The sequence below is a fragment of the Crocuta crocuta genome, unplaced genomic scaffold (genome assembly GCF_008692635.1).
Source record: "Crocuta crocuta isolate KB4526 unplaced genomic scaffold, BGI_CrCroc_1.0 scaffold35, whole genome shotgun sequence".
NCBI lineage: Eukaryota > Metazoa > Chordata > Mammalia > Carnivora > Hyaenidae > Crocuta > Crocuta crocuta.
Genome location: NW_027530625.1, coordinates 8,340,301 through 8,359,205, shown reverse-complemented (window position 1 = coordinate 8,359,205; position 18,905 = coordinate 8,340,301). Strand labels below are relative to the sequence as shown.

At 41.5% G+C, this 18,905-nt stretch overlaps 1 protein-coding gene across 1 annotated transcript in view; it reads left to right on the top strand.

Moving 5' to 3' along the window:
- SETX (senataxin) overlaps positions 1-18,905 on the top strand; it is an 80,520-nt gene that overhangs the window by 2,600 nt on the left and 59,015 nt on the right. The window contains exons 2-8 of the mRNA XM_077768416.1: positions 3,209-3,392; positions 4,476-4,686; positions 7,080-7,189; positions 14,815-15,034; positions 15,778-15,897; positions 17,966-18,137; positions 18,505-18,592. Coding sequence (XP_077624542.1) covers positions 3,216-3,392; positions 4,476-4,686; positions 7,080-7,189; positions 14,815-15,034; positions 15,778-15,897; positions 17,966-18,137; positions 18,505-18,592 — 1,098 coding nt within the window. The 5' untranslated portion in view covers positions 3,209-3,215. The remainder of the gene's footprint in view (positions 1-3,208; positions 3,393-4,475; positions 4,687-7,079; positions 7,190-14,814; positions 15,035-15,777; positions 15,898-17,965; positions 18,138-18,504; positions 18,593-18,905) is intronic.

The following is an 18,905-nucleotide window of genomic DNA, read 5'->3' as shown; positions in this document are numbered from 1 at the left end:
CCAATCTAGGATTTAGTGAGCCTTTCTTCCAAATGAGTTTCACTATCTCCTTTTGAATGTTCTTTTCTGTATGTTTTCTAAATGTCCATATCTAGATGTCTTTTTCAGCTTTAATGTTGAAAGCCACCCTGAGTTCTTTTTAGAAGGGTGAACAAAGTTTACAATTAATAGTTAATCTTAGAAATTCACAAGACAAATGCATGTATTTGATTTTACTTATGCATTTATATATAATTAATCGTAGATGTAAGAAGACAATAAGGAATTTTTTTTGAAGATCAGCTTATTTTAGCAGTAGGCCAAAAAAGCCTCAGCAGTGAAAGAAAATTTCCGTCAAGATGTCATTGATTTCCCTTTAGCAGATGTTTTGTGCTCTTGAATTTTAGGATGACAATGCATTTGAAAACATCACACTGCTGTGTTTCTGTACCCAAGTATTCAGTGATTTGGGTCATTTTTCTCAATCTTTTATTGTTCCTCTCCCTCCCTGAAAGGAAACTTTATAGACCTTTCTTTCCTGTGCATTTCCCCTGAATTTTAAACCACCAATACANAAAAAAAAAAAAAAAAAAAAAGTAGGACTTTTTTGTGTCCTAGTAACCAGTTTTCATCTCCTTGAGGATGATTTCGCCCCTGATGAGAATGTGTGGGTTAGGTCCATCCAGTTATGAGACAGGCTCAGTTTTTAGTGTACAGCGTACAGTTGGGGTTGTAATTTTTTCCCCATGAGGCTGATATTTTACATTCGTTGGATAGTTCGTTTAAGGTCAAGTTTCTGAAGATCAGGCTCATTAGATATTTTCCTGGCCCAGTTTCCAGTAATGATATATTTTTTAAATCGTCTTTAACATTTATTTATTTTTTGAGAGACAGAGATAGAGCATGAGCAGGGGAGGGGCAGAGAGAGAGGGGGACACAGAATCCGAAGAAGCGAGCTCCAGGCTCTGAGCTGTCAGCACAGAGCCCGACATGGGGCTCGAACCCACAAACCGTGAGATCATGACCTGAGCCAAAGTCGGTGCTTAGACTGAGCCACCCAGGCGCCCCTCCAATAATGATCATTTTCATATGAAACGAGACTTGCTTCATCCCTCCTGGGTGTGGTTTTCTTCCTCCCTTTGCAGACTGGCTGACAGCTGTTTAGATCTTTTTCACTTTGGGTTTGTCTGTTTTTCTCTCATGCGTTGTGGGTTTTGAAGTAACATGCTGTACAGCCTGTGCGGAAGGAAGTTCCTTCCTCAGAACCTTACGTGGGGAGTTGTGATGTTAACCTTGATCACTTGGTTAAGTGTGTGTTTGCCAGCGGTTAAGTGTGTGTTTGCCAGCTGTCTCCACTGTAACGTTACAGTATTTCCCTTTTCACACACTCTCCTTGAGTGGTGAGTCACCCAGAGTCCAGCCCACACTCACTGATGGGGTGGAATTAAGCTCCCCCTCTGGGAACCCAGAGTATCTATACCTGTTTTTGGAATTCTTCTGCTAGTCAGTTTCATCCCCTACCTTTGTTTATCCTTTCGGTCTTTTTCATTGGTCTTTTTCATCAGTACGAACCTTGTGTGAAGGCTATAATCCACTATTGGAGTGGGGGTTTTTTGTTTTTGTTCTTTGATCGAATTGTTTCAGCTTTGGCCATCCAGAGCTCTTTCGGGTTGGGCTCTGGGTTCCTTTGACATGCCCACGGACTTTAGCATTTTGAGGACTTTTTGGTAGGACTAGGCTCTCCGTGTAGATTTGTTTAGCCATCACGCACTGCTTCCTAATTGTGAGTTTTGTGTTTACTTTTATACCCATTTGGTATGGGATAAAAATATAGCATCTTTATTACACCTCATTAGAGTTGGAGATCTCTTTGGATTTTGGCTTCCATCCTATTTGCTAATCCACTAACTGCTATTAGTAGTTCTGATAAACCTCTGCCTCATTAGCATAACTTTGTTCCACGCTCCAGCACGTGGTTCTTGGGATTTTTCTCGTTTCCTGGTACCTTTCTGTTACTTTGCTCTTTTTGGGACTGCTAGGACGTGGAAAATGACTTTATCTTAACCCTTTTGCATGAGTTTGGATGGTGGAGGCTCTGGTATTATTACACAGACCAAAAGTTGGAGACCTCAGAAATTGTACTTAGTAGCAGTAGGTTGTTACCATTTGTAGCTATTACAATAGTTTACAGCGTGTTGATGAGCAGTGTGTTCCGGGCAGCAGTTCATGCATACGTATTATGTGCAGATTCATGTGCCTGTACTTTCTTTCTTTCTTTCTTTCTTTTTTTTTTTTAAACGTTTTATTTATTTCTAGGAGAGAGAGCGAGCGTGAGCAGGGGAGGGTCAGAGAGAGAGGGAGTCACAGACTGAAACAGGCTCCAGGCTCTGAGCTGGCAGTCAGCACAGAGCCTGACGCGGGGCTCAAACCCACGAACCGTGAGATCATGACCTAAGCGAAAGTCGGACGCTTAACCGACTAAGCCACCCAGGCGCCCCATTTTCTTTTTTTCTTTTATCTTTTTTATTGTTTATTTCTGAGAGAGAGAGAGAGGCAGCATGAGCAGGGGAGGGTCATAGAGAGAGGGAGACACAATCTGAAGCAAGCTTCAGGCTCCCAGCTGTCAGCACAGAGCCTGACCCGGGCTGGAACCCACCAGCCGTGAGATCATGACCTCACGATCCGAAGTTGGACACTTAACCAACTGAGCCACCCAGGCACCCCTCACGTGCCTATACTTTCTAAACCAGGGAAGGTTCTCCGGTATGGGTTAGTACCTAACGGCATTTTATGTTTCCACGGATTTCTCAAAAACATGTCTTCCAGGAACGTGAAAGTTTCCCTTAACCTTTGACTTGGCTCCAGTACATCACTAGAATGCTCTGAAAGCTATGCTTTGAAAGCACTGATAAGTCTTAGTCTCTATGATTTAACAGCGATACCACATCATTTGGAGTTTCCTCTGTAGTACAGCTGTGTGTTGCATGATTGTTTTTTCACTAGCAAAGTGCTTTCGTTTCATTGTATTTTTTATATGCCAGAGGTAAAGTTTTTAAAAGTAGGCTCAGATTTGAGTTGAGTCCATAATTGAGAAGTTGACCAGCAGACCATTCTTTTTTTTCCAGCAGAACATTCTTGATGTGGTGGAGGCACATTTTAAGTTGAAGATGAGGGTCACCCAGAAAGTCTCTTTTCTTTAATCTTTAGGTGCCTTCTTTTCCACGTGCAGGTGCAGAATGAGCACATGCTGTTGGTGTACGCCAGGTGGTATTTCCACCGTTGACTTCCTGAAGCGCTATGCGTCCAGGACCCGCGCCAGTGAATGTCAGACAGCTGACGAAGACCTCTGTTACTGCCTAGAGTGTGTGGCCGAGTACCACAAAGCCCGGGACGAGCTGCCATTCTTGCATCAGGTAACTCATATCGGATGGGATGGGCTGTAGTATTCAGAGCTCGGTAACTAGGCAGAGACGAAGCCTGAACGCGTCCAGGAAACAGGATTGACTGATGAAGTTGAGTTAAAACCTAAAGCAGAATTCTGTGATCCCTCGCGTTCAGTCATTGTGGTAGAGAGCAATTTTGTGAAATGATGGATGGGCTTTTTTTCCAGTTTGTTTTTTTATGTCTGTGTATTTGACAGCGTTACATTGTTTTTTATGTCCCTGTATTTGACAGTGTTACATTCGTGGGTCTGAATGGCTTGGGTGATTTTTTTTCATTGGTGGTTCTTTTTTTTCTCTCTTTATTGGTTCATGGGTAAATGGTATAAACTTTTTAAAAACTTCTAAAAAATGTTTTATTTATTTGAGAGAGAGAGCCAGAGCATGAGCTGGGGAGAGGCAGAGAGAGAGGGAGACACAGAATTGGAACTAGGCTCCAAGTTCTGAGCTGTCAGCACAGAGCCCGAAGCGGGGCTCGAACCCATGAACTGCAACGAGATCATGACCTGAGCCGAAGTTGGACACTTAACCGACTGAGCTGCCCAGGTGCCCCTCATTCCCTTTTTAATAGTTCATAAGGGATATTGAGATATTTATAGCAAAACTTTTTGGAAGCAGTTTTTATACATCTCATGTATGTACTCACATATCATAAAAGTGGCCATGTCTAATGACTGTTTTCTTCAAGTAAATCTTTTTTTTTTTTTTAATTTATTTCTAGGAGAGAGAGAGAGCCAGCATGAGCAGGGGAGGGTCAGAGAGAGAGGGAGACACAGACTCTGAAATAGGCTCCAGGCTCTGAGCTGGCAGTCAGCACAGAGCCCAACGCAGGGCTCAAACCCACGAACTGCGAGATCATGACCTAAGCGAAAGTCGGACGCTTAACCGACTAAGCCACCCAGGCGCCCCTCTTCAAGTAAATCTAATGTGATAGTTTACTTCTTTAAATTTCTGAATTGTTATACTTAGGGGAAGGCTTTCTGAAAAGATCATGACATCCAGTATTTTCCGATAATAAGATATAAAGCTTGCTTACCCATTTTTCTTTTTTTGTAGGTTTTGTGGGAATTAGAAACTTTACGTCTCATAAATCATTTTGAAAAATCCATGAAGGCAGAAATTGGAGATGATGATGAATTGTACATAGTAGACAACAATGGAGAGGCACAACTATTTGACTTCCCCGGCCAAGACTTTGAAAATAAGCTTCGAGTTCCTCTTCTTGAAATCCTGAAGTATCCATATCTGCTTTTACATGAACGTGTCAGTGAGTATCGTGGGTTTTCTACAAGTTTCATCGGTCTTGTTTTAAGAATTGAAAGAACTTGGTTTTATCTGTACTGAAAATCTGTTAGATAACCAGAATACTTCATCTTTTTTTCCCCAACATCTTGTTAATAGAAGTTTCCATACACGGAGAAAAGTGAACAATAAGGTGAACCCTGCGTAGATTCTGCAGTTGCTGACATCTTACTGTATTTCCTTTATCACATGCTCCTCATCTAGCCATTCAGTTCATTTCCATCCTTATAATTTGTCTATAGCAGAGTTCCTCAGCATGGACACCGTGGACGTTTTGGGCTGGATACTTCTCTATCGTGGGGGCTGTGCTGTCCCTTGTGAGACGTTCAGCAGCCTCCCTGGCCTCTACCTACTAGATGCCAGTAGCCTTCTGCTCCCCCTGCTCCCCTTGTTGGGACAACCAGACGGTCTCCACATGGTGCCGTGTGTCCCTGGAGTGTGGAGAGGGCAGGGCTGGGGGGAGGCAAAATCGTCTCTGGCTGAGAACTGCTGGTCTGTAGTAATTCTTGTAAATTACTGTGGCCTTGAGTATTACGCCTGCCTAGAATTGGGCCATTTCATTTGCAGTTCCTAATATGAATCTCATAAAAGTGAAGGCATTATCATGATCCGTCCAATCTAACCAAATAACAGTACCTTTTTTTCCCTTTTCCAGATAACAGTACCTTTAAGCTATCTAGCATCTAGTTCGTATTCAAATTTTCCCAGTACTTACAAAATATGGTTTTGGCTGGTTTGCTTAAGAATCCAATCAGGGACCACGTATTGCATTGGCTCGTATTTTGTACATTTCTTTGAATACAAAGCAGTCTACTTATACATACACGCAGATCTTTTTTTTCTTTTTTGCCATAGCCTTGACTTACTGAGACCATATAGTTACGCTGTAGAATAATGCACCTTCTGGATTTTTCAAATTGCTTCCTTGTGATGCTATTTACCTTCTTTATTCTCTGAATTTTCAGTAAACTGAAAAGTAGATCTAAATATTTGGTCAGATAAATCAGTTCTTTCTAAGTAAATTATAAAGGGGCACCTGGGTGGCTCAGTTGGTTAAGCACCCGACTTTGGCTCAGGTTATGATCTTGCAGTTTGTGGGTTTGAACCCCTCATCGGGCTCTGTACTGACAGCTCAGAGCCTGGAGCCTGCTTCAGATTCTGTGTCTCCCCTTCTCTCTGCCCCTCCCCTGCTTGTGCTCTGTCTCTCTCTGTTTCTCAATAATTAATAAATGTTGGGGGGAAAAGTTAAAAAAATTTTAAATAAATTATAAATAATTTGTTTTTAAAATGCTAACAAGTCGGTTTTCAAACATTTATTAATGAATAGTATATCCAAGAAAAACACATAAATGATGACTTTTTACGAAATAAACACACCTATGTAGCCAGCACCCAGATCAAGAAACGAAATATCAATACCCAAAACCTTCCTTCCTGCTTTTCCAGTTATTAACACTATTCCACAAAGCCATCTGCTATCAGTAACAACGTTCTTTCAAGTTTGACAAAGTAAAGGTGCTTCATTAGGTGTAGAGTAAATGTATGAGCCTATTCAGGACACTTCTTTTTATTCAGATTTTTATTTTTTAGAGAGAGCGAGCGAGTGCACAAACAGTGGAGGAGGGGCAGAGGGGGAGAGAGAGAGAGAGACTGAGACTCTCAGGCAAGTTTATGGGGCTCGATCCCAGGACTCTGGGATCATGCCTTGAACCAAAGTCAAGAGTCAGACACTCAGCTGACTGAGCCACTCAGGCATCCTGATTCATGACACTTCTGAAAGAGCCGTGGAGATTTCTATAAAGCAACAGGAATTAGAACAGTGAAGCAGGGATAGGCTTGTGGAAGAGTATAGACACCAGAAATAAACCAGGCTTATTTGGGGAACTTAGTGTTGGATGACGGTAGCATTTCAAAGCAGTGGAGAAAGTGAATTAATTAATAAATGAGTGTAGGACAAAATAGCCATTTGAGGGAAAAGCTCACTTTATCATGCTAGTACCAGATAAAGTCCCTGTGGATCAAAATGTCAAATGCTAATGGCACTGGACTTAAAATCATACTTCTGAGAAGATACCCTGTGGATATATTTATGCCAATTACGCCAAGTGTAAGAAAAAAGTATATATACACCAGTAAAGTCACAATAGTTCGTAGGAGCACACTGTGATCAGTCACACGAGATTAGTCTTTCAGATGATGAATAAATGTTCTTGAACTTAACGTTATCAGCATTTTTATTCCTCATTTGAAAAAAAAGGAAAGGAACAAGGTTTTTATTTACTTACAGAACAACCAAAGACTCTTGATAAGCTGATAGGGTTTACGTCTTCCATTTACTGTCTTCTTTTTTCTATTTAGACGAATTATGTGTCGAAGCACTTTGTCGGATGGAACAAGCTAATTGCTCCTTTCAGGTTTTCGACAAACATCCAGGCATTTATTTGTTTCTGGTCCATCCCAACGAAATGGTGAGTATGAGGGATAGGTACTAAAAGGATGTATTTTACTTTTGCATGTAGAGGTGGCTGGAATAGAGGGTCTCACTGTGTATTTGGTCTGGAATACCAAACTGTTAAAAATGTATAATCACACTGCTCAAAAGGTGAGTGTTTCTTACCAAGCAGAGATACTGAGTAATAAATGGTGGGAACTCCTAGGTCTGGGTGCTTCTGGGTAGCTGGGGCTACAGTTTGCACTGAGCAATAGCAGCTGCAGGCGTACTCCAGGGAAGGCAGAGAGCCAGAGTCCAGGCTGGGGCACAAAGTCGACTCTCCCCTGCCTGTGAGAGAAAACCGACCGCATGGCCAGGTGCTCTCTTGGACCGGCCTTCTAGAGCTGCATAGCTACAGAGGAAGCAGGCCCAGCGGGGCACCCCGGACCCCGGCCGAGCACTCAGAGGCTTCACCATGGAGACTGCAGGACCCTTCCCTGATGTGACCGGTGGTTGGCAGCCCGAGTCGCTGATGCTAGACTGACACTGAATGAGGGACATGAGAGAGTGAAGAATTGAGGAGGTAGCATAAGAAATCTATACAGTTGGTTGAATACTGTGGTCAAGTTTATTATTCAAAAACAGCTAAGTTTGAAGAAAGTGAATATATCGATAATAGCTTGGACTAGGTAGTAACAACGTGCTGGGGTTGGCGGGCACGGGCATGAAAGATGTGAGAGCGTGCCTGCTAGCCTTCGTCTTGTTAAGGGCAGAGCTAGGTAGTGAATTATTTTAGAAGGTAAAAAAAAAAAAAATGCTTTAGAAGAAATATAGAAAAATCGTTCATACAAAGAAACAGGTTTAAGGATATCAGTGTTTAATGTAAGTGGGCTGAATTTGTCAGTGAAAAGACAAAGATTAGATTGGATTACAAAAAAAATGAAATCCACGTAGTTTTGTTTCTAAGAGAAACACCTAAAACATCGGGTGCAAAAAAGACGTAAGAGAGATTGAAAAACAACTGATAGGCAAATACTGACCTAATCAAAGCTGGTGGAGCTATTGTTTTTTTTGGTTTAAAGTTTATTTATTTATTTATTATTTTAATTTATGTCCAAGTTAGTTAGCATGTAGTGCAACAAGGATTTCAGGAGTAGATTCCAGTGATTCACCTCCTATGTGTAACACCCAGTGCTCATCCCAACAAGTGTCCTCCTCAGTGCCCCTCACCCATTTAGCCCAGCCCCCCTCCCCTAACCCCTCCAACAACCCTGTTTGTTCTCCATATTTAAGAATCCCTTATGTTTTGACCCCCTCCCTGTTTTTATATTGTTTTTGCTTCCCTTCCCTTATGTTAACCTGTTTTATATCTTAAATTCCATATATGAGTGAAGCCCTATCATATTTGTCTTTCTCTAATTCTGCTTAGCATAACACCCTCTAGTTTCCATCCATGTAGTTGCAAATGAAGTTCAAAGGAAATGCCAGCAGTCTTGAAAACAGATAAAATAATTTTGAGAAAAATGTAACTTACTAGAATTGACTATGATAACTGTTAACTAAATTGAACCATTGATAAATATTTCTACAACAAAAATACCAGGCTCAGATGGTTTTATAGGGAGTTCTACCACACTTCATAGAAACAGATTATCCTGATTTTATGTCTGTCCTTCCAGAAAAAGAATACTCTTAAATTTATTCTATAAAGCCAGTATTCTAACAGAAACTAGACACCTACCACATTACAGGTAAATTATAGTTATTAACATAGATGCAAAAATCTTAAACAAAATATTAGAAAGTCCATAAATGTAATTTCACCTTAATAACAAAAAACCCATGTGGTTGAATAGATGCAGAAAACCATTTGATAAAATTCAGCACCCATTCAGATTAAACATTCTTAGCAAATTAGGAATGAAAGGACCTGATGCGTAATACGTGTAAAAAGCCTAAAAGAAACATTACCCAAATTGACCTTTAGTGAAGCATTCCCTTTAAAATCAGAAATAGAGGTGCTCAGCCTTACTTCTATAGAGTGTTAGATTGGGGTTCCGTTAAATGCAGTAAAAAAGATGAGAAAATCAAAGTAGAGGTATTAGAATTTGAAGGGAAGAGGTGAAATGCCACTATCTGCAGCAAAATCATTTACATGAAACCCTGAAGAATCTACAGGTTTTGAGAAATAGGTGTTTATCAAGGTGACTAGATAAGAGATGTGTTTGTAAAAGTCAGTGATATTTCTGTACACAGGCAGCCAAAAATTAATACAGGCAAGTTTCCATTTATTACAGATTCAGAAAGTGTTAAATACCCAGGCATAAATCTAATAAAGATATAAAAGTTCTACAGGAAAATCATAAAAATTAACATATGAAAGAGTCTAAGTAAAGAAAGATCATATGTTCATGGATAAGAAGGCTTAGTAACAGAAAGATGTCAGTTTGTTCAAATTGATCTGTAGATTCAGAATGTTTTTAAATAAATTCCAACAGGGTTTTTAATATAACATGTTAAGGTGGTTGTAAAAAATGTATATACACAAAGGGGGCGCCTGGCTGGCTCAGTCATGTGACTCTTGATCTTGGAGTCATGAATTTGAGTGCCCCAGGGGTGTAGAGATTACTTAAATAAATTAATAAGTGAATAAATAATGAGTGTAGATATTACTTAATAAAATAAATTAAAAAATGACAAAGATAAAAAATGTATATGGAAGAGGAAGGATCCCAAATTGCCAAGACATTTCTGAAGATGAGGGAGGCTAACCGATAAGCAGTCCTTACTATGAAATTGTGATATTGTTATACAGATAGACACTTTGGCCAGTGGGATTGACTAGACATTCACTCATATTTAGAAGTTTGGTATTTGATAGAGATAATGTATAAGATCAATGGGGAAAAGAAGGACTAGGCATGGAAATGATACAAAGTATCTTTATGGAAAAAATCATGTATTTAGAATTAGGGGCGCCTGGGTGGCTCAGTCGGTTAACTGTCCAACTTCAGCTCAGGTCGTGATCTCATGGTTCATGGGTTCAAGCCCCACATTGGGCTCTGTGCTGACAGCTAGCTCAGAGCCTGGAGCCTGTTTCAGATTCTGTATCTCCCTCTCTCTCTGACCCTCCCCTGGTCATGCTGTCTCTCTCTCTCAGAAATAAATAAAACGTTAAAAAATTTAAAAAAAAAGATCATGTATTTAAAAACTCTAAATAGATTAAGTGTCACAAATAAAATGGCCAAACTCTTGGCAGAAAGTGTGTGTGTGTGTGTGTGTGTGTGTGTGTACACATACACACACACACACATATGTATATGTACGTATATATGTGTGTATATATACATATTTGTATATGTGTATATATATACGTACTTATATATGTATATATACACGTATATAATTTAGATCTTAGGGCAAGGAAAGATTTCTTTTTTTTTTAATGTTTGTTTATTTCTGAGAGAGTGTGAGTGGGGTAGGGGATGAGAGACAGGGAGACACAGAATCGAAGCAGGCTCCAGGCTCTGAGCTGTCAGCACAGAGCCCAATATAGGGCCCCAACCCACGAGCTGCAAGATGATGACCTGAGTCGAAGTCACAATCCCAACCGACTCAGCCACCCAGGTGCCCCGGAAAGATTTCTTTAAAAGGAAGCATTCATTCTAAAAGGAAGGTTGATAGATACAACTGTATCAAAATTGAAAACTTGTGTTTTTAAAAATGCATCTTAAAGAGAAGAGACAAGTTAAAAATTGGGAGAAGCTGTAAATGATAACAAAACCCCAAGAGAAAAAAGGAAGACCTGAATAGGCATTTCCCAGAAGAGGAAGTGCCTGTGGCTAATAGCCATGGGAAGGACAGTTTGACATCCATGACAAGGGACATGGTAGAACCACAGTGAGATCGTGGGTTGTGCCCGTGTAGTAGTTGGAGGCTGCGGGGGTTAGGATGCGGCTCTGGAACTTGGAGGACCACGTCCTTGCTGGTGGAGTGGTAACTCGGAGCAGTCAACTTGGCAGACTCATTTGGCCTCCTCTGAATTTCAACATTCATCTATCTATGGTCCAGCAGTTTCATTCCAGAGTGTATGCGTAAGATACTCTCGGACATTTGTAACAGGAGGCGTACATAAGAAATTTCAGAGCACACTTCTCAGAATTAACAGAAACCTGCAAACAGCCAGGATGGCTGTTGGTGACGGGAGTCCGTGAGTCAACTGAATGTCTTCACGTGCTGGAATATTCTGTAGTAGTCTAAACAGACTGTCAACTTGAAACAAAATAGACGAATCCTGGTAATAGGCTGTTAAGTGACATAGTCTCCAGAGATTACATATAGGAGGAAACCCTTTTCATAAAGTTATAAATAAAAGAATATTTTTTAGGAATACAGGTAGATGCAGTAACTGTGTAAAAGCAAGCAGGGGGATGAAGATGGGATTCAGGTCAGCTCAGGTTGGAGGGGACAAGAAGATGAGGGATGCATGTTATGTTGAAGGGGCCGTAGTTTTGTATTGGATGGTGAGTTTGTGGATGGATGTTAGATTAGTTGCATTAATAATAAAGACTAAAACTTGAAAGTGGGCCGTGCATGGACCCACTATGCATGATGGAAGTGTGTCAAGAATGAAAGGTTATACGTAGCCTTGATTCTGAGGTCTTGGACCGTAACCCTCATCCAAACTGAATGTCAGCGCGAGACCGATTCTGGCGGTCGGATGTCCCTGTAAACTGAAAACTGTTACTCCTCTGAAACAGCTACAGCAGATAAAATATAACAGGGTTTATACGCTTATCCATGAAGGCACAGTTACAATGGACAGGGAACTGGAAGCTACAGTCCCCCAGAGAGTTAGCCAAAGTTAGTCCGACCTAAGAGTGTGGGTTTCACAGATGGATGTTAAGGCATAAGAATAGGGAATTAGAATAGAGGCTCTACCTTAAAACAGACCTTTGATGGGCCACACTGTCAGAAGGGTAGCAGAGAGTAATTCACAGCTGAAGGGACAAGACAGAAATGTGTCTGTCTCTGAAACCCAGGTGGGGGAAAAGGGCTTTCACAAAAATTTGTAACCCAAGCCCTCTGGTTCTAAGAGAGCTTCCTATTTGCCAGCTTGCTTGATAATGTGCAGGAACCATTGCAAATCCTTTCCAGAGGGACAGTCATCAGTTCTTGCCAGATGCCCACAGGTATATCCCAACTGAGTTGGCAAAATTAAAACAAAACCACTCTATGAGTGGAGATAGAAATAAGCAAATGTACCCAGAGAACCCCTTTATTAGAATGATCAGATACACAGTATATAAAGTGCTTCAATAGAACGGGGACCTGAAAATCCTATTTTTAAGGATGCAAAATAGGTAGCAATGAAACACACAAAATTAAAAACTTGGATTGAATGGCTACTTAGGTGTGGCTGAAGAGAGACTTCATGAATTTGGAAGACAACCAAGTTACTTATAATGCAGACACAGGGCTGGAGAGGGAAACGATTAGAAGCCGGGTAGCTGTGGAAAATACTTCTGGCTCTTAAAGACAGAGAAGTCTTAGGGCGCCTAGGGGGCTCAGTCGGTTAAGCGTCTGACTTCGGCTCAGGTCATGATCTCGCGGTTCCTGAATTCGAGCCCACGTCGGGCTCTGTGCTGACAACTCGGAGCCTGGAGCCTGCTTCTGGTTCTGTGTCTCCCTCTCTCTCTGCCCCTCCCTGCTCTTGCTCTGTCTCTCTCTCTCTCTCTCAAAAATAAACATTAAAAAAAATAAAGACGGAGCGGTCCGGAGGGAGCCAAAGACTACCTCCCACAGAGATGCAGTCCGCTTCTCCATCGCCAGAGTAGAGCCTCAAAGACCGTGAAAGAGGATCTTCCGTGTGCTAGAGAGCTGTAGCTGTCGATCTAGAAGCAAGTGCCCAAGTACCATTTGAGAGAGAAAGTGAAGTGACCTTTCAGACAGCTGAGGTACTCTTGCACCAACAGTCTTTATTCAGTGAAAATTAAGGTCAGCCATTTGATACTGTTCTGGCAGTCGTGCTACGTAAACTACTGCTTTTTTGGATAAAGGCTTATCACGATGGCAAATATTCAGGTTTACTGTATTTCAGGTGCAGTATTGTGTCATTTCCAGCTGTTAATTCATTTAAACCTTACAACAGCCCTGTGGGGCAGGTAATGTCTGTGTTTTATAGATGAGGAAATTGAGTCCGACTTGGCCACATCCATCAAGACTAGTGCGTGGTGACCAGGTTGTGCCTGGAGGCAGCCTGGCTCCATGGTCCCTGGGCTTTGTTTAGCTTTTTGCTTTGTTCCCCCTTAATCTGGACTATTTCCTCAGCCTTTGTCCTTTATGACATTTCTAAAGAGTACCGTCAGCCCTGCACCCCCCACCCGCCACACGCCTGCTGGCCCTTTTTAAAATCAGACTGCTCCTTATTTGGGGTTTGATGTTTCCTCGTTGTTAGGTTCAGGCTACACGCTCCCAGTTGGAGGACTGCATAGAAGTGATGCTCTGTCCTCCTCAGTGTCACCCACACAGGTGCACTGTGTCCCTTGCTCTACGTGGTTATGTTCATTTTGATCAGCTAGTCGAGGTGGTACCCCATTTCCTCACCGTCTAATTTCTCTTTCGTAGATATCGGGAGACCACAGAAGTGCCCTGCTCCTCACCAGAATTTTCTCCTAAATCGAGCGTTAACTGATGTTTTTGCCCGAGTCACTTTTTCTAAGATTTGCAATATAATTTTCCAACCCCAGCACTCTACACATAATGCCGGGCAGTCCTGGATGTTGATTCCACTATAATAATCAGGAGCCTTTTTCTTTTCTCCCATTTATTTACCTATTATCAGTATGGACTCACACATTCCTTTGTTTTTTCCCCCAAAGTTTAAAATTCATGGAGCCAGCCCATTCCTGTGTCCTTTAGCCCCGTTTCTCAAACTTTTGGCCGTCTGCAGTAAAAAATGGTTTTCGTTGAGTACCCACACATGTCAGCTGAACGTTTCCCAGAATCCTTCTCCTGCCATGCAAGATGCACTGTGGTCTTTTTCTGTCCTGTTTTATTTAGTTAAGGTTGATTGCGATTACTAGATTTAATTCATGGCCCACAAGAATTTTTAAAGTCACTTCTTTCTGCTATATTGCCATTTAGAGGTGACTTTTGATTTCTTTTGAGGCTTCACTTTTTTTTCCCCCCTAACTTTCTTTTCTGGAGAATTGCAAACATACAAAAGTCGAATGGTGTCATGAACCCCCTTCTGTCCATCACTGAGCTTTCTCAGTTATCGATATGTGGTCAGTACTGTGTTGCTTTCTGGGTTACTTAAAGCGGATCTTAGACGTCAGAGCATCTTATCCGTAAAATACTTAAATATGTCTCTAGAAGATAAGGGTTTTTAAAAAATGAAACAATGCTGTCACCGCACCCAAAGTAATAATTTCTTAGTGTCATATTTCTAATCAGCATTTAAATGGATGGAAGTGATGATGATCTATCTCCTAAATGCTTTTTTAGGGTTAGTTCCAATCAGAATCAGATAGGGTCTGACCATTGCATGATGAGTATCTGGTGTCTTTTCAAATAGACAATCCTGTTTTCTCACTTAGGTTCTTGCTTCACACGGACAGTTACTCACCAAATGAAGTAACAAACATGTTATGCCTTTAGGTTCGACGTTGGGCTATCCTGACCGCAAGGAATTTGGGAAAAGTGGACAGAGATGACTATTATGACTTGCAGGAAGTTTTAACTTGCCTTTTTAAAGTCATCGAGCTGGGACTTTTGGAAGATCCGGACATTTATACTTCCTCTGTCCTCGAGAAGGGTAAACTGATCCTTCTGCCTGCCCACATGTACGATACCACCAACTACAAGAACTACTGGTTGGGTGAGTATTGTTCCTGCACAGACACAACTAGTCTTTCTCTACAATTTTCAGTGAGTATTTTGCAAAGGAAGCTCTTTCTTGGTGAGTCGATGAAGGATTTCATAGCTCCCAATTCTTGTTCTGTCATTATATTGACTTAGCCATTACACCTCTTGTTTTGCAGCTTTATTCTAGAAACCGTCTTTGTAAGAGGTACATGTTCGAGTGTGGCAAGTCAATCTTTTATTTAAAGCAATACTAGATACAACAAAATGTTAGTATAGCAGTGGACTTGACTAGGATTTGATATGAGAGGTGTCCCTGTCTGTAGACTATTTCCTGGTGAAAGAGATGCTAGCTTTGGTTTTCAGCAAGTTCTACACCGACTCAGAATAGGTCTACCCTGCTGCACGGATTCTAAGTCCTACAGCCACTGTCCTGCTTGGCAGTGATGAGTACTCAAACCATGGTCATCTTCAAAATGGTAGGCATCCTGGATTTGAGGAAATACGAATTGTGTGGTAATCCTCTTCGAAACTGTTTTCTAACCAAGTCTGCACCATTTCCCTTTTTCTGTCACGTCGGTCTAAAGTCCTGTTACATGGGAGCAGTTGTGTAGGAATATCTCAGATTTAAATGTTGGAGGAACTGGATCCTGGTTTGCTTCGTTTTACTGCCTTGTTACTCTTTTGCCAGCTAAGCCTGAGAAGGCATCAGAACAGTGTTCTGTCATCAAGTCAGGAAAACTGTAAATGATCTTACAGGTATTTGCATGTTGCTGACCATTCTTGAAGAGCAGGCCATGGACTCCCTGTTGCTGGGCTCAGACAAACAGAATGATTTCATGCAGTCCATACTTCACACCATGGAGAGGCAAGCAGACGGTAATGATCTCTATGTGCTATGTGCTTTTGAATGCTGTGATGAGCCCTTTGAAAATACTAGTGTCACTGCAAGAATTTGGGTGGATGGCGTGGAAAAAACAAGGATGGGCATTTTTTTTGGTTCAGTCATCAGTTTAGATTTTTAAATTGGAAGTGACCTTTAGAGTTTAATTTCAACACTTTCCCTTCATAAAGGATGAGACTGAAGCCCAGGGGGGTTAACTTACTTTTTCATGTTGAAATGCCCCGTTAGTGGTAGAATCAAGACTGGCAGGTACATTTCCGGGGATGTGGTAGTTAAAACTGTCCTTCTGGCGTCCTTTTTCCTGGTTCTTGGTTTTCTAGGGTTCCACCGTGTAGCTTGGTGACTGCTAGCCAGATGTTGCTGTGTGCATTTAAGTTAATTAGAGTTAAAGACAGAATTCAGTTTTCCAGTCCCACGAACTGTGCTTCCAGTGCCCAGTAGCCACATGTACCTGGTGGTTAGTACTGAACACCGTAAGTAAAGAACATGTCCGTCATCACAGAAAGTACTCTTGGGACAGTGCTCTTCAGACTTTAGAAAATAACGTGTAAAACTCTTAGTAATGTTTATTTTTAGACCCTAACTTTCTTTTGCTTGTGGTTGTATTAGGCTGATGAGGGAGGATCGGTAATGAATGTTTCTCATCTTGATGAAGGAATGAATAATGATGAAGGATGCCACATCCTACGCATAACGAATATAATTTCCCCCCACACTTGCTTGCCTTTAGGCGACTCCACTGTGGATATAAACTCAATTGTGCAAGATTCCAAAAGAGCTATATAATTGTTATTCGTTTTTTGATTGCATCGGTTTTCTTGCTAGATTATTCTCAAAGTTATAACTAATTCGTTTACCAGCATTTACTACGTTAATAGTTCATTTCTTTGTGCCTTGCCCATGCAATTCTGCCTTCTCTGTTAATCCAGCTCCCCTGACCTTCAAAATGTGAGTCATGTGATCTAAGAAACCTTTCGAAATGGGCTTCACCTAATTGATGACTTTGTTCCTTACTTGAGAGCTTACTAGGCAAAAGATACTGTGTCAGCTGCAGGAAAGGATAAGAAAGTATATGAGAAGGTCTACACAAACGCTTATGATAAAACAAAAAAAAGAGAAAAGTAGAGTTTAAGAGCCCTGAGGAAAATAACGCAGAAAGTTCTAGGGTGGCCAGAGAATATCTGTAACTGAATGAGCACCGTGTCAGAACAGTGCTGTAGGAGATCACATGACCAGGGAACGTGTGACGGAGTAGGAGCGTTGGAGCTGGGCTGGAAGGATGCGTAGGAGTTTGCTAGGTGGTGCTGGCAGTGAAGGCATTCTGCTTCTCACCTGGGGAGAAGCCAGCTATCTGTTTTTGCTATAGGTCAGGTCTGATTATGGGAGTGTGGACAACAAAGCTGGAAAGAAACAACAGAGTAGGATCTTATAAGCGCAAGACGGAGGACTATGAATCTTCTGGGAAGACATTAAGGAGCAATTGAAGGCCTTTGAGTCGGGCAGTATTTAGCCACTGCATATCTGATAGGAGGGGAAAAACTGGAGGGAAGAGCTTCTGAGTGATGGGAATTCCTGCCAGTTGGATGAAAAGTAGAGAACAAAGCCATGTTGAGATACGGGTGGATGATGAAGGGTGTGTATCTACTTAGCCATTAGCTAAGGGATTCAGACCTTTACAGCAGCCAGATGGCATACAAAACACAGTTCATGCTAACCCAGAATTTCCCGTACCACGGGCTTTGTTTGGTAGGAAGGATGGTTTCAGGTGTGCACACAGGATGAGAATGGTGAGTTTACCTAGACTCAGTTTGCTTCTCTTTAAAAACTTGCTTAGTGGCGTATAGTATTGCTTAAAATGCAGAAGGAACTTTAAATTTACCAGGTTTTTAAAACCGGTGTGTTTGGCGGCACTTTGTGTTCAATGACTTGCTGCTTTGCTTTCAGTTTTGTGGCTGCCCAGATAAAGCATGCCTAATCCTCAACATATTTTCACGTTTTTTTCTAATTGTTTCGTAAAGCAGCAGTTATTCCGTTGCATTTCAGATAATAGCGTGGATCCTTTCTGGCCAGCATTACACTGTTTTATGGTGATTCTGGATCGCCTTGGATCAAAGGTCTGGGGTCAACGCATTGATCCTATTGAGGCATTTCAGACCATAATCAACAATATGAGCTACAATAAAGAGATCCAGAATATACGGAACAGCTCTGTAAGGTTAGTTGAGTTCATGTGTCAGGATTTTAATGTTCATTTATTTTTGAGAGAGAGAGGGAGATAGCGTGAGTGGGGAAGGGGCAGAGAGGGAGACCAAGACACAGAACCTGAAGCAGGCTCTAGGCTCCGAACTGTCAGTGCAGAGCCCGACGTGGGGCTCAAACCCACGAACTTTGAGATTGTGACCTGAGCTGAAGTTGGACACTTAACCGACTGAGCCACCCGGGTGCTCCCAGTGTGTCAGAATTTTAAAATAATCTCCGTGAGGAAGTCTATTGTAACCGACTTAACAATAGGTTTTTTCCTTTTTTTTTTTTTTTTTAATCTTCTTCATTTCAATAATTTCAATTTATTCTTACTATTTAAGGACCAAGTCAGACTCGGAGTCACGTTCGGTTAATACGGTGTCCTGCAGCCAGATGGTATACAATTATAATCCTGAAAAGACCAAAAAGGTATAAAACATTTTGAGAATTCAGATACTGTCTTGCCTCTGTAGAGACGATGTTGTACCTCATTGGTTGACTTGCTGACTTTATGATACGTAGCTGTTCTGAATCAGCTGCCATGTAAGGGGTTTCTGATTGAATAGCAGATGTATCGTGTGCTATGACAAATGGACTCTTCAGGGTGCACCCTTTGGATGATTAAGGGCAGTTAGGAAGGGTGGAGAGGCTGTGGGGCTGTGGGATGGGGGGATATAAGTGACACAACTAGAATCAAAACCGGCTGAGACCACGGTATGTGGAGGAGTACTCATGTACCCTT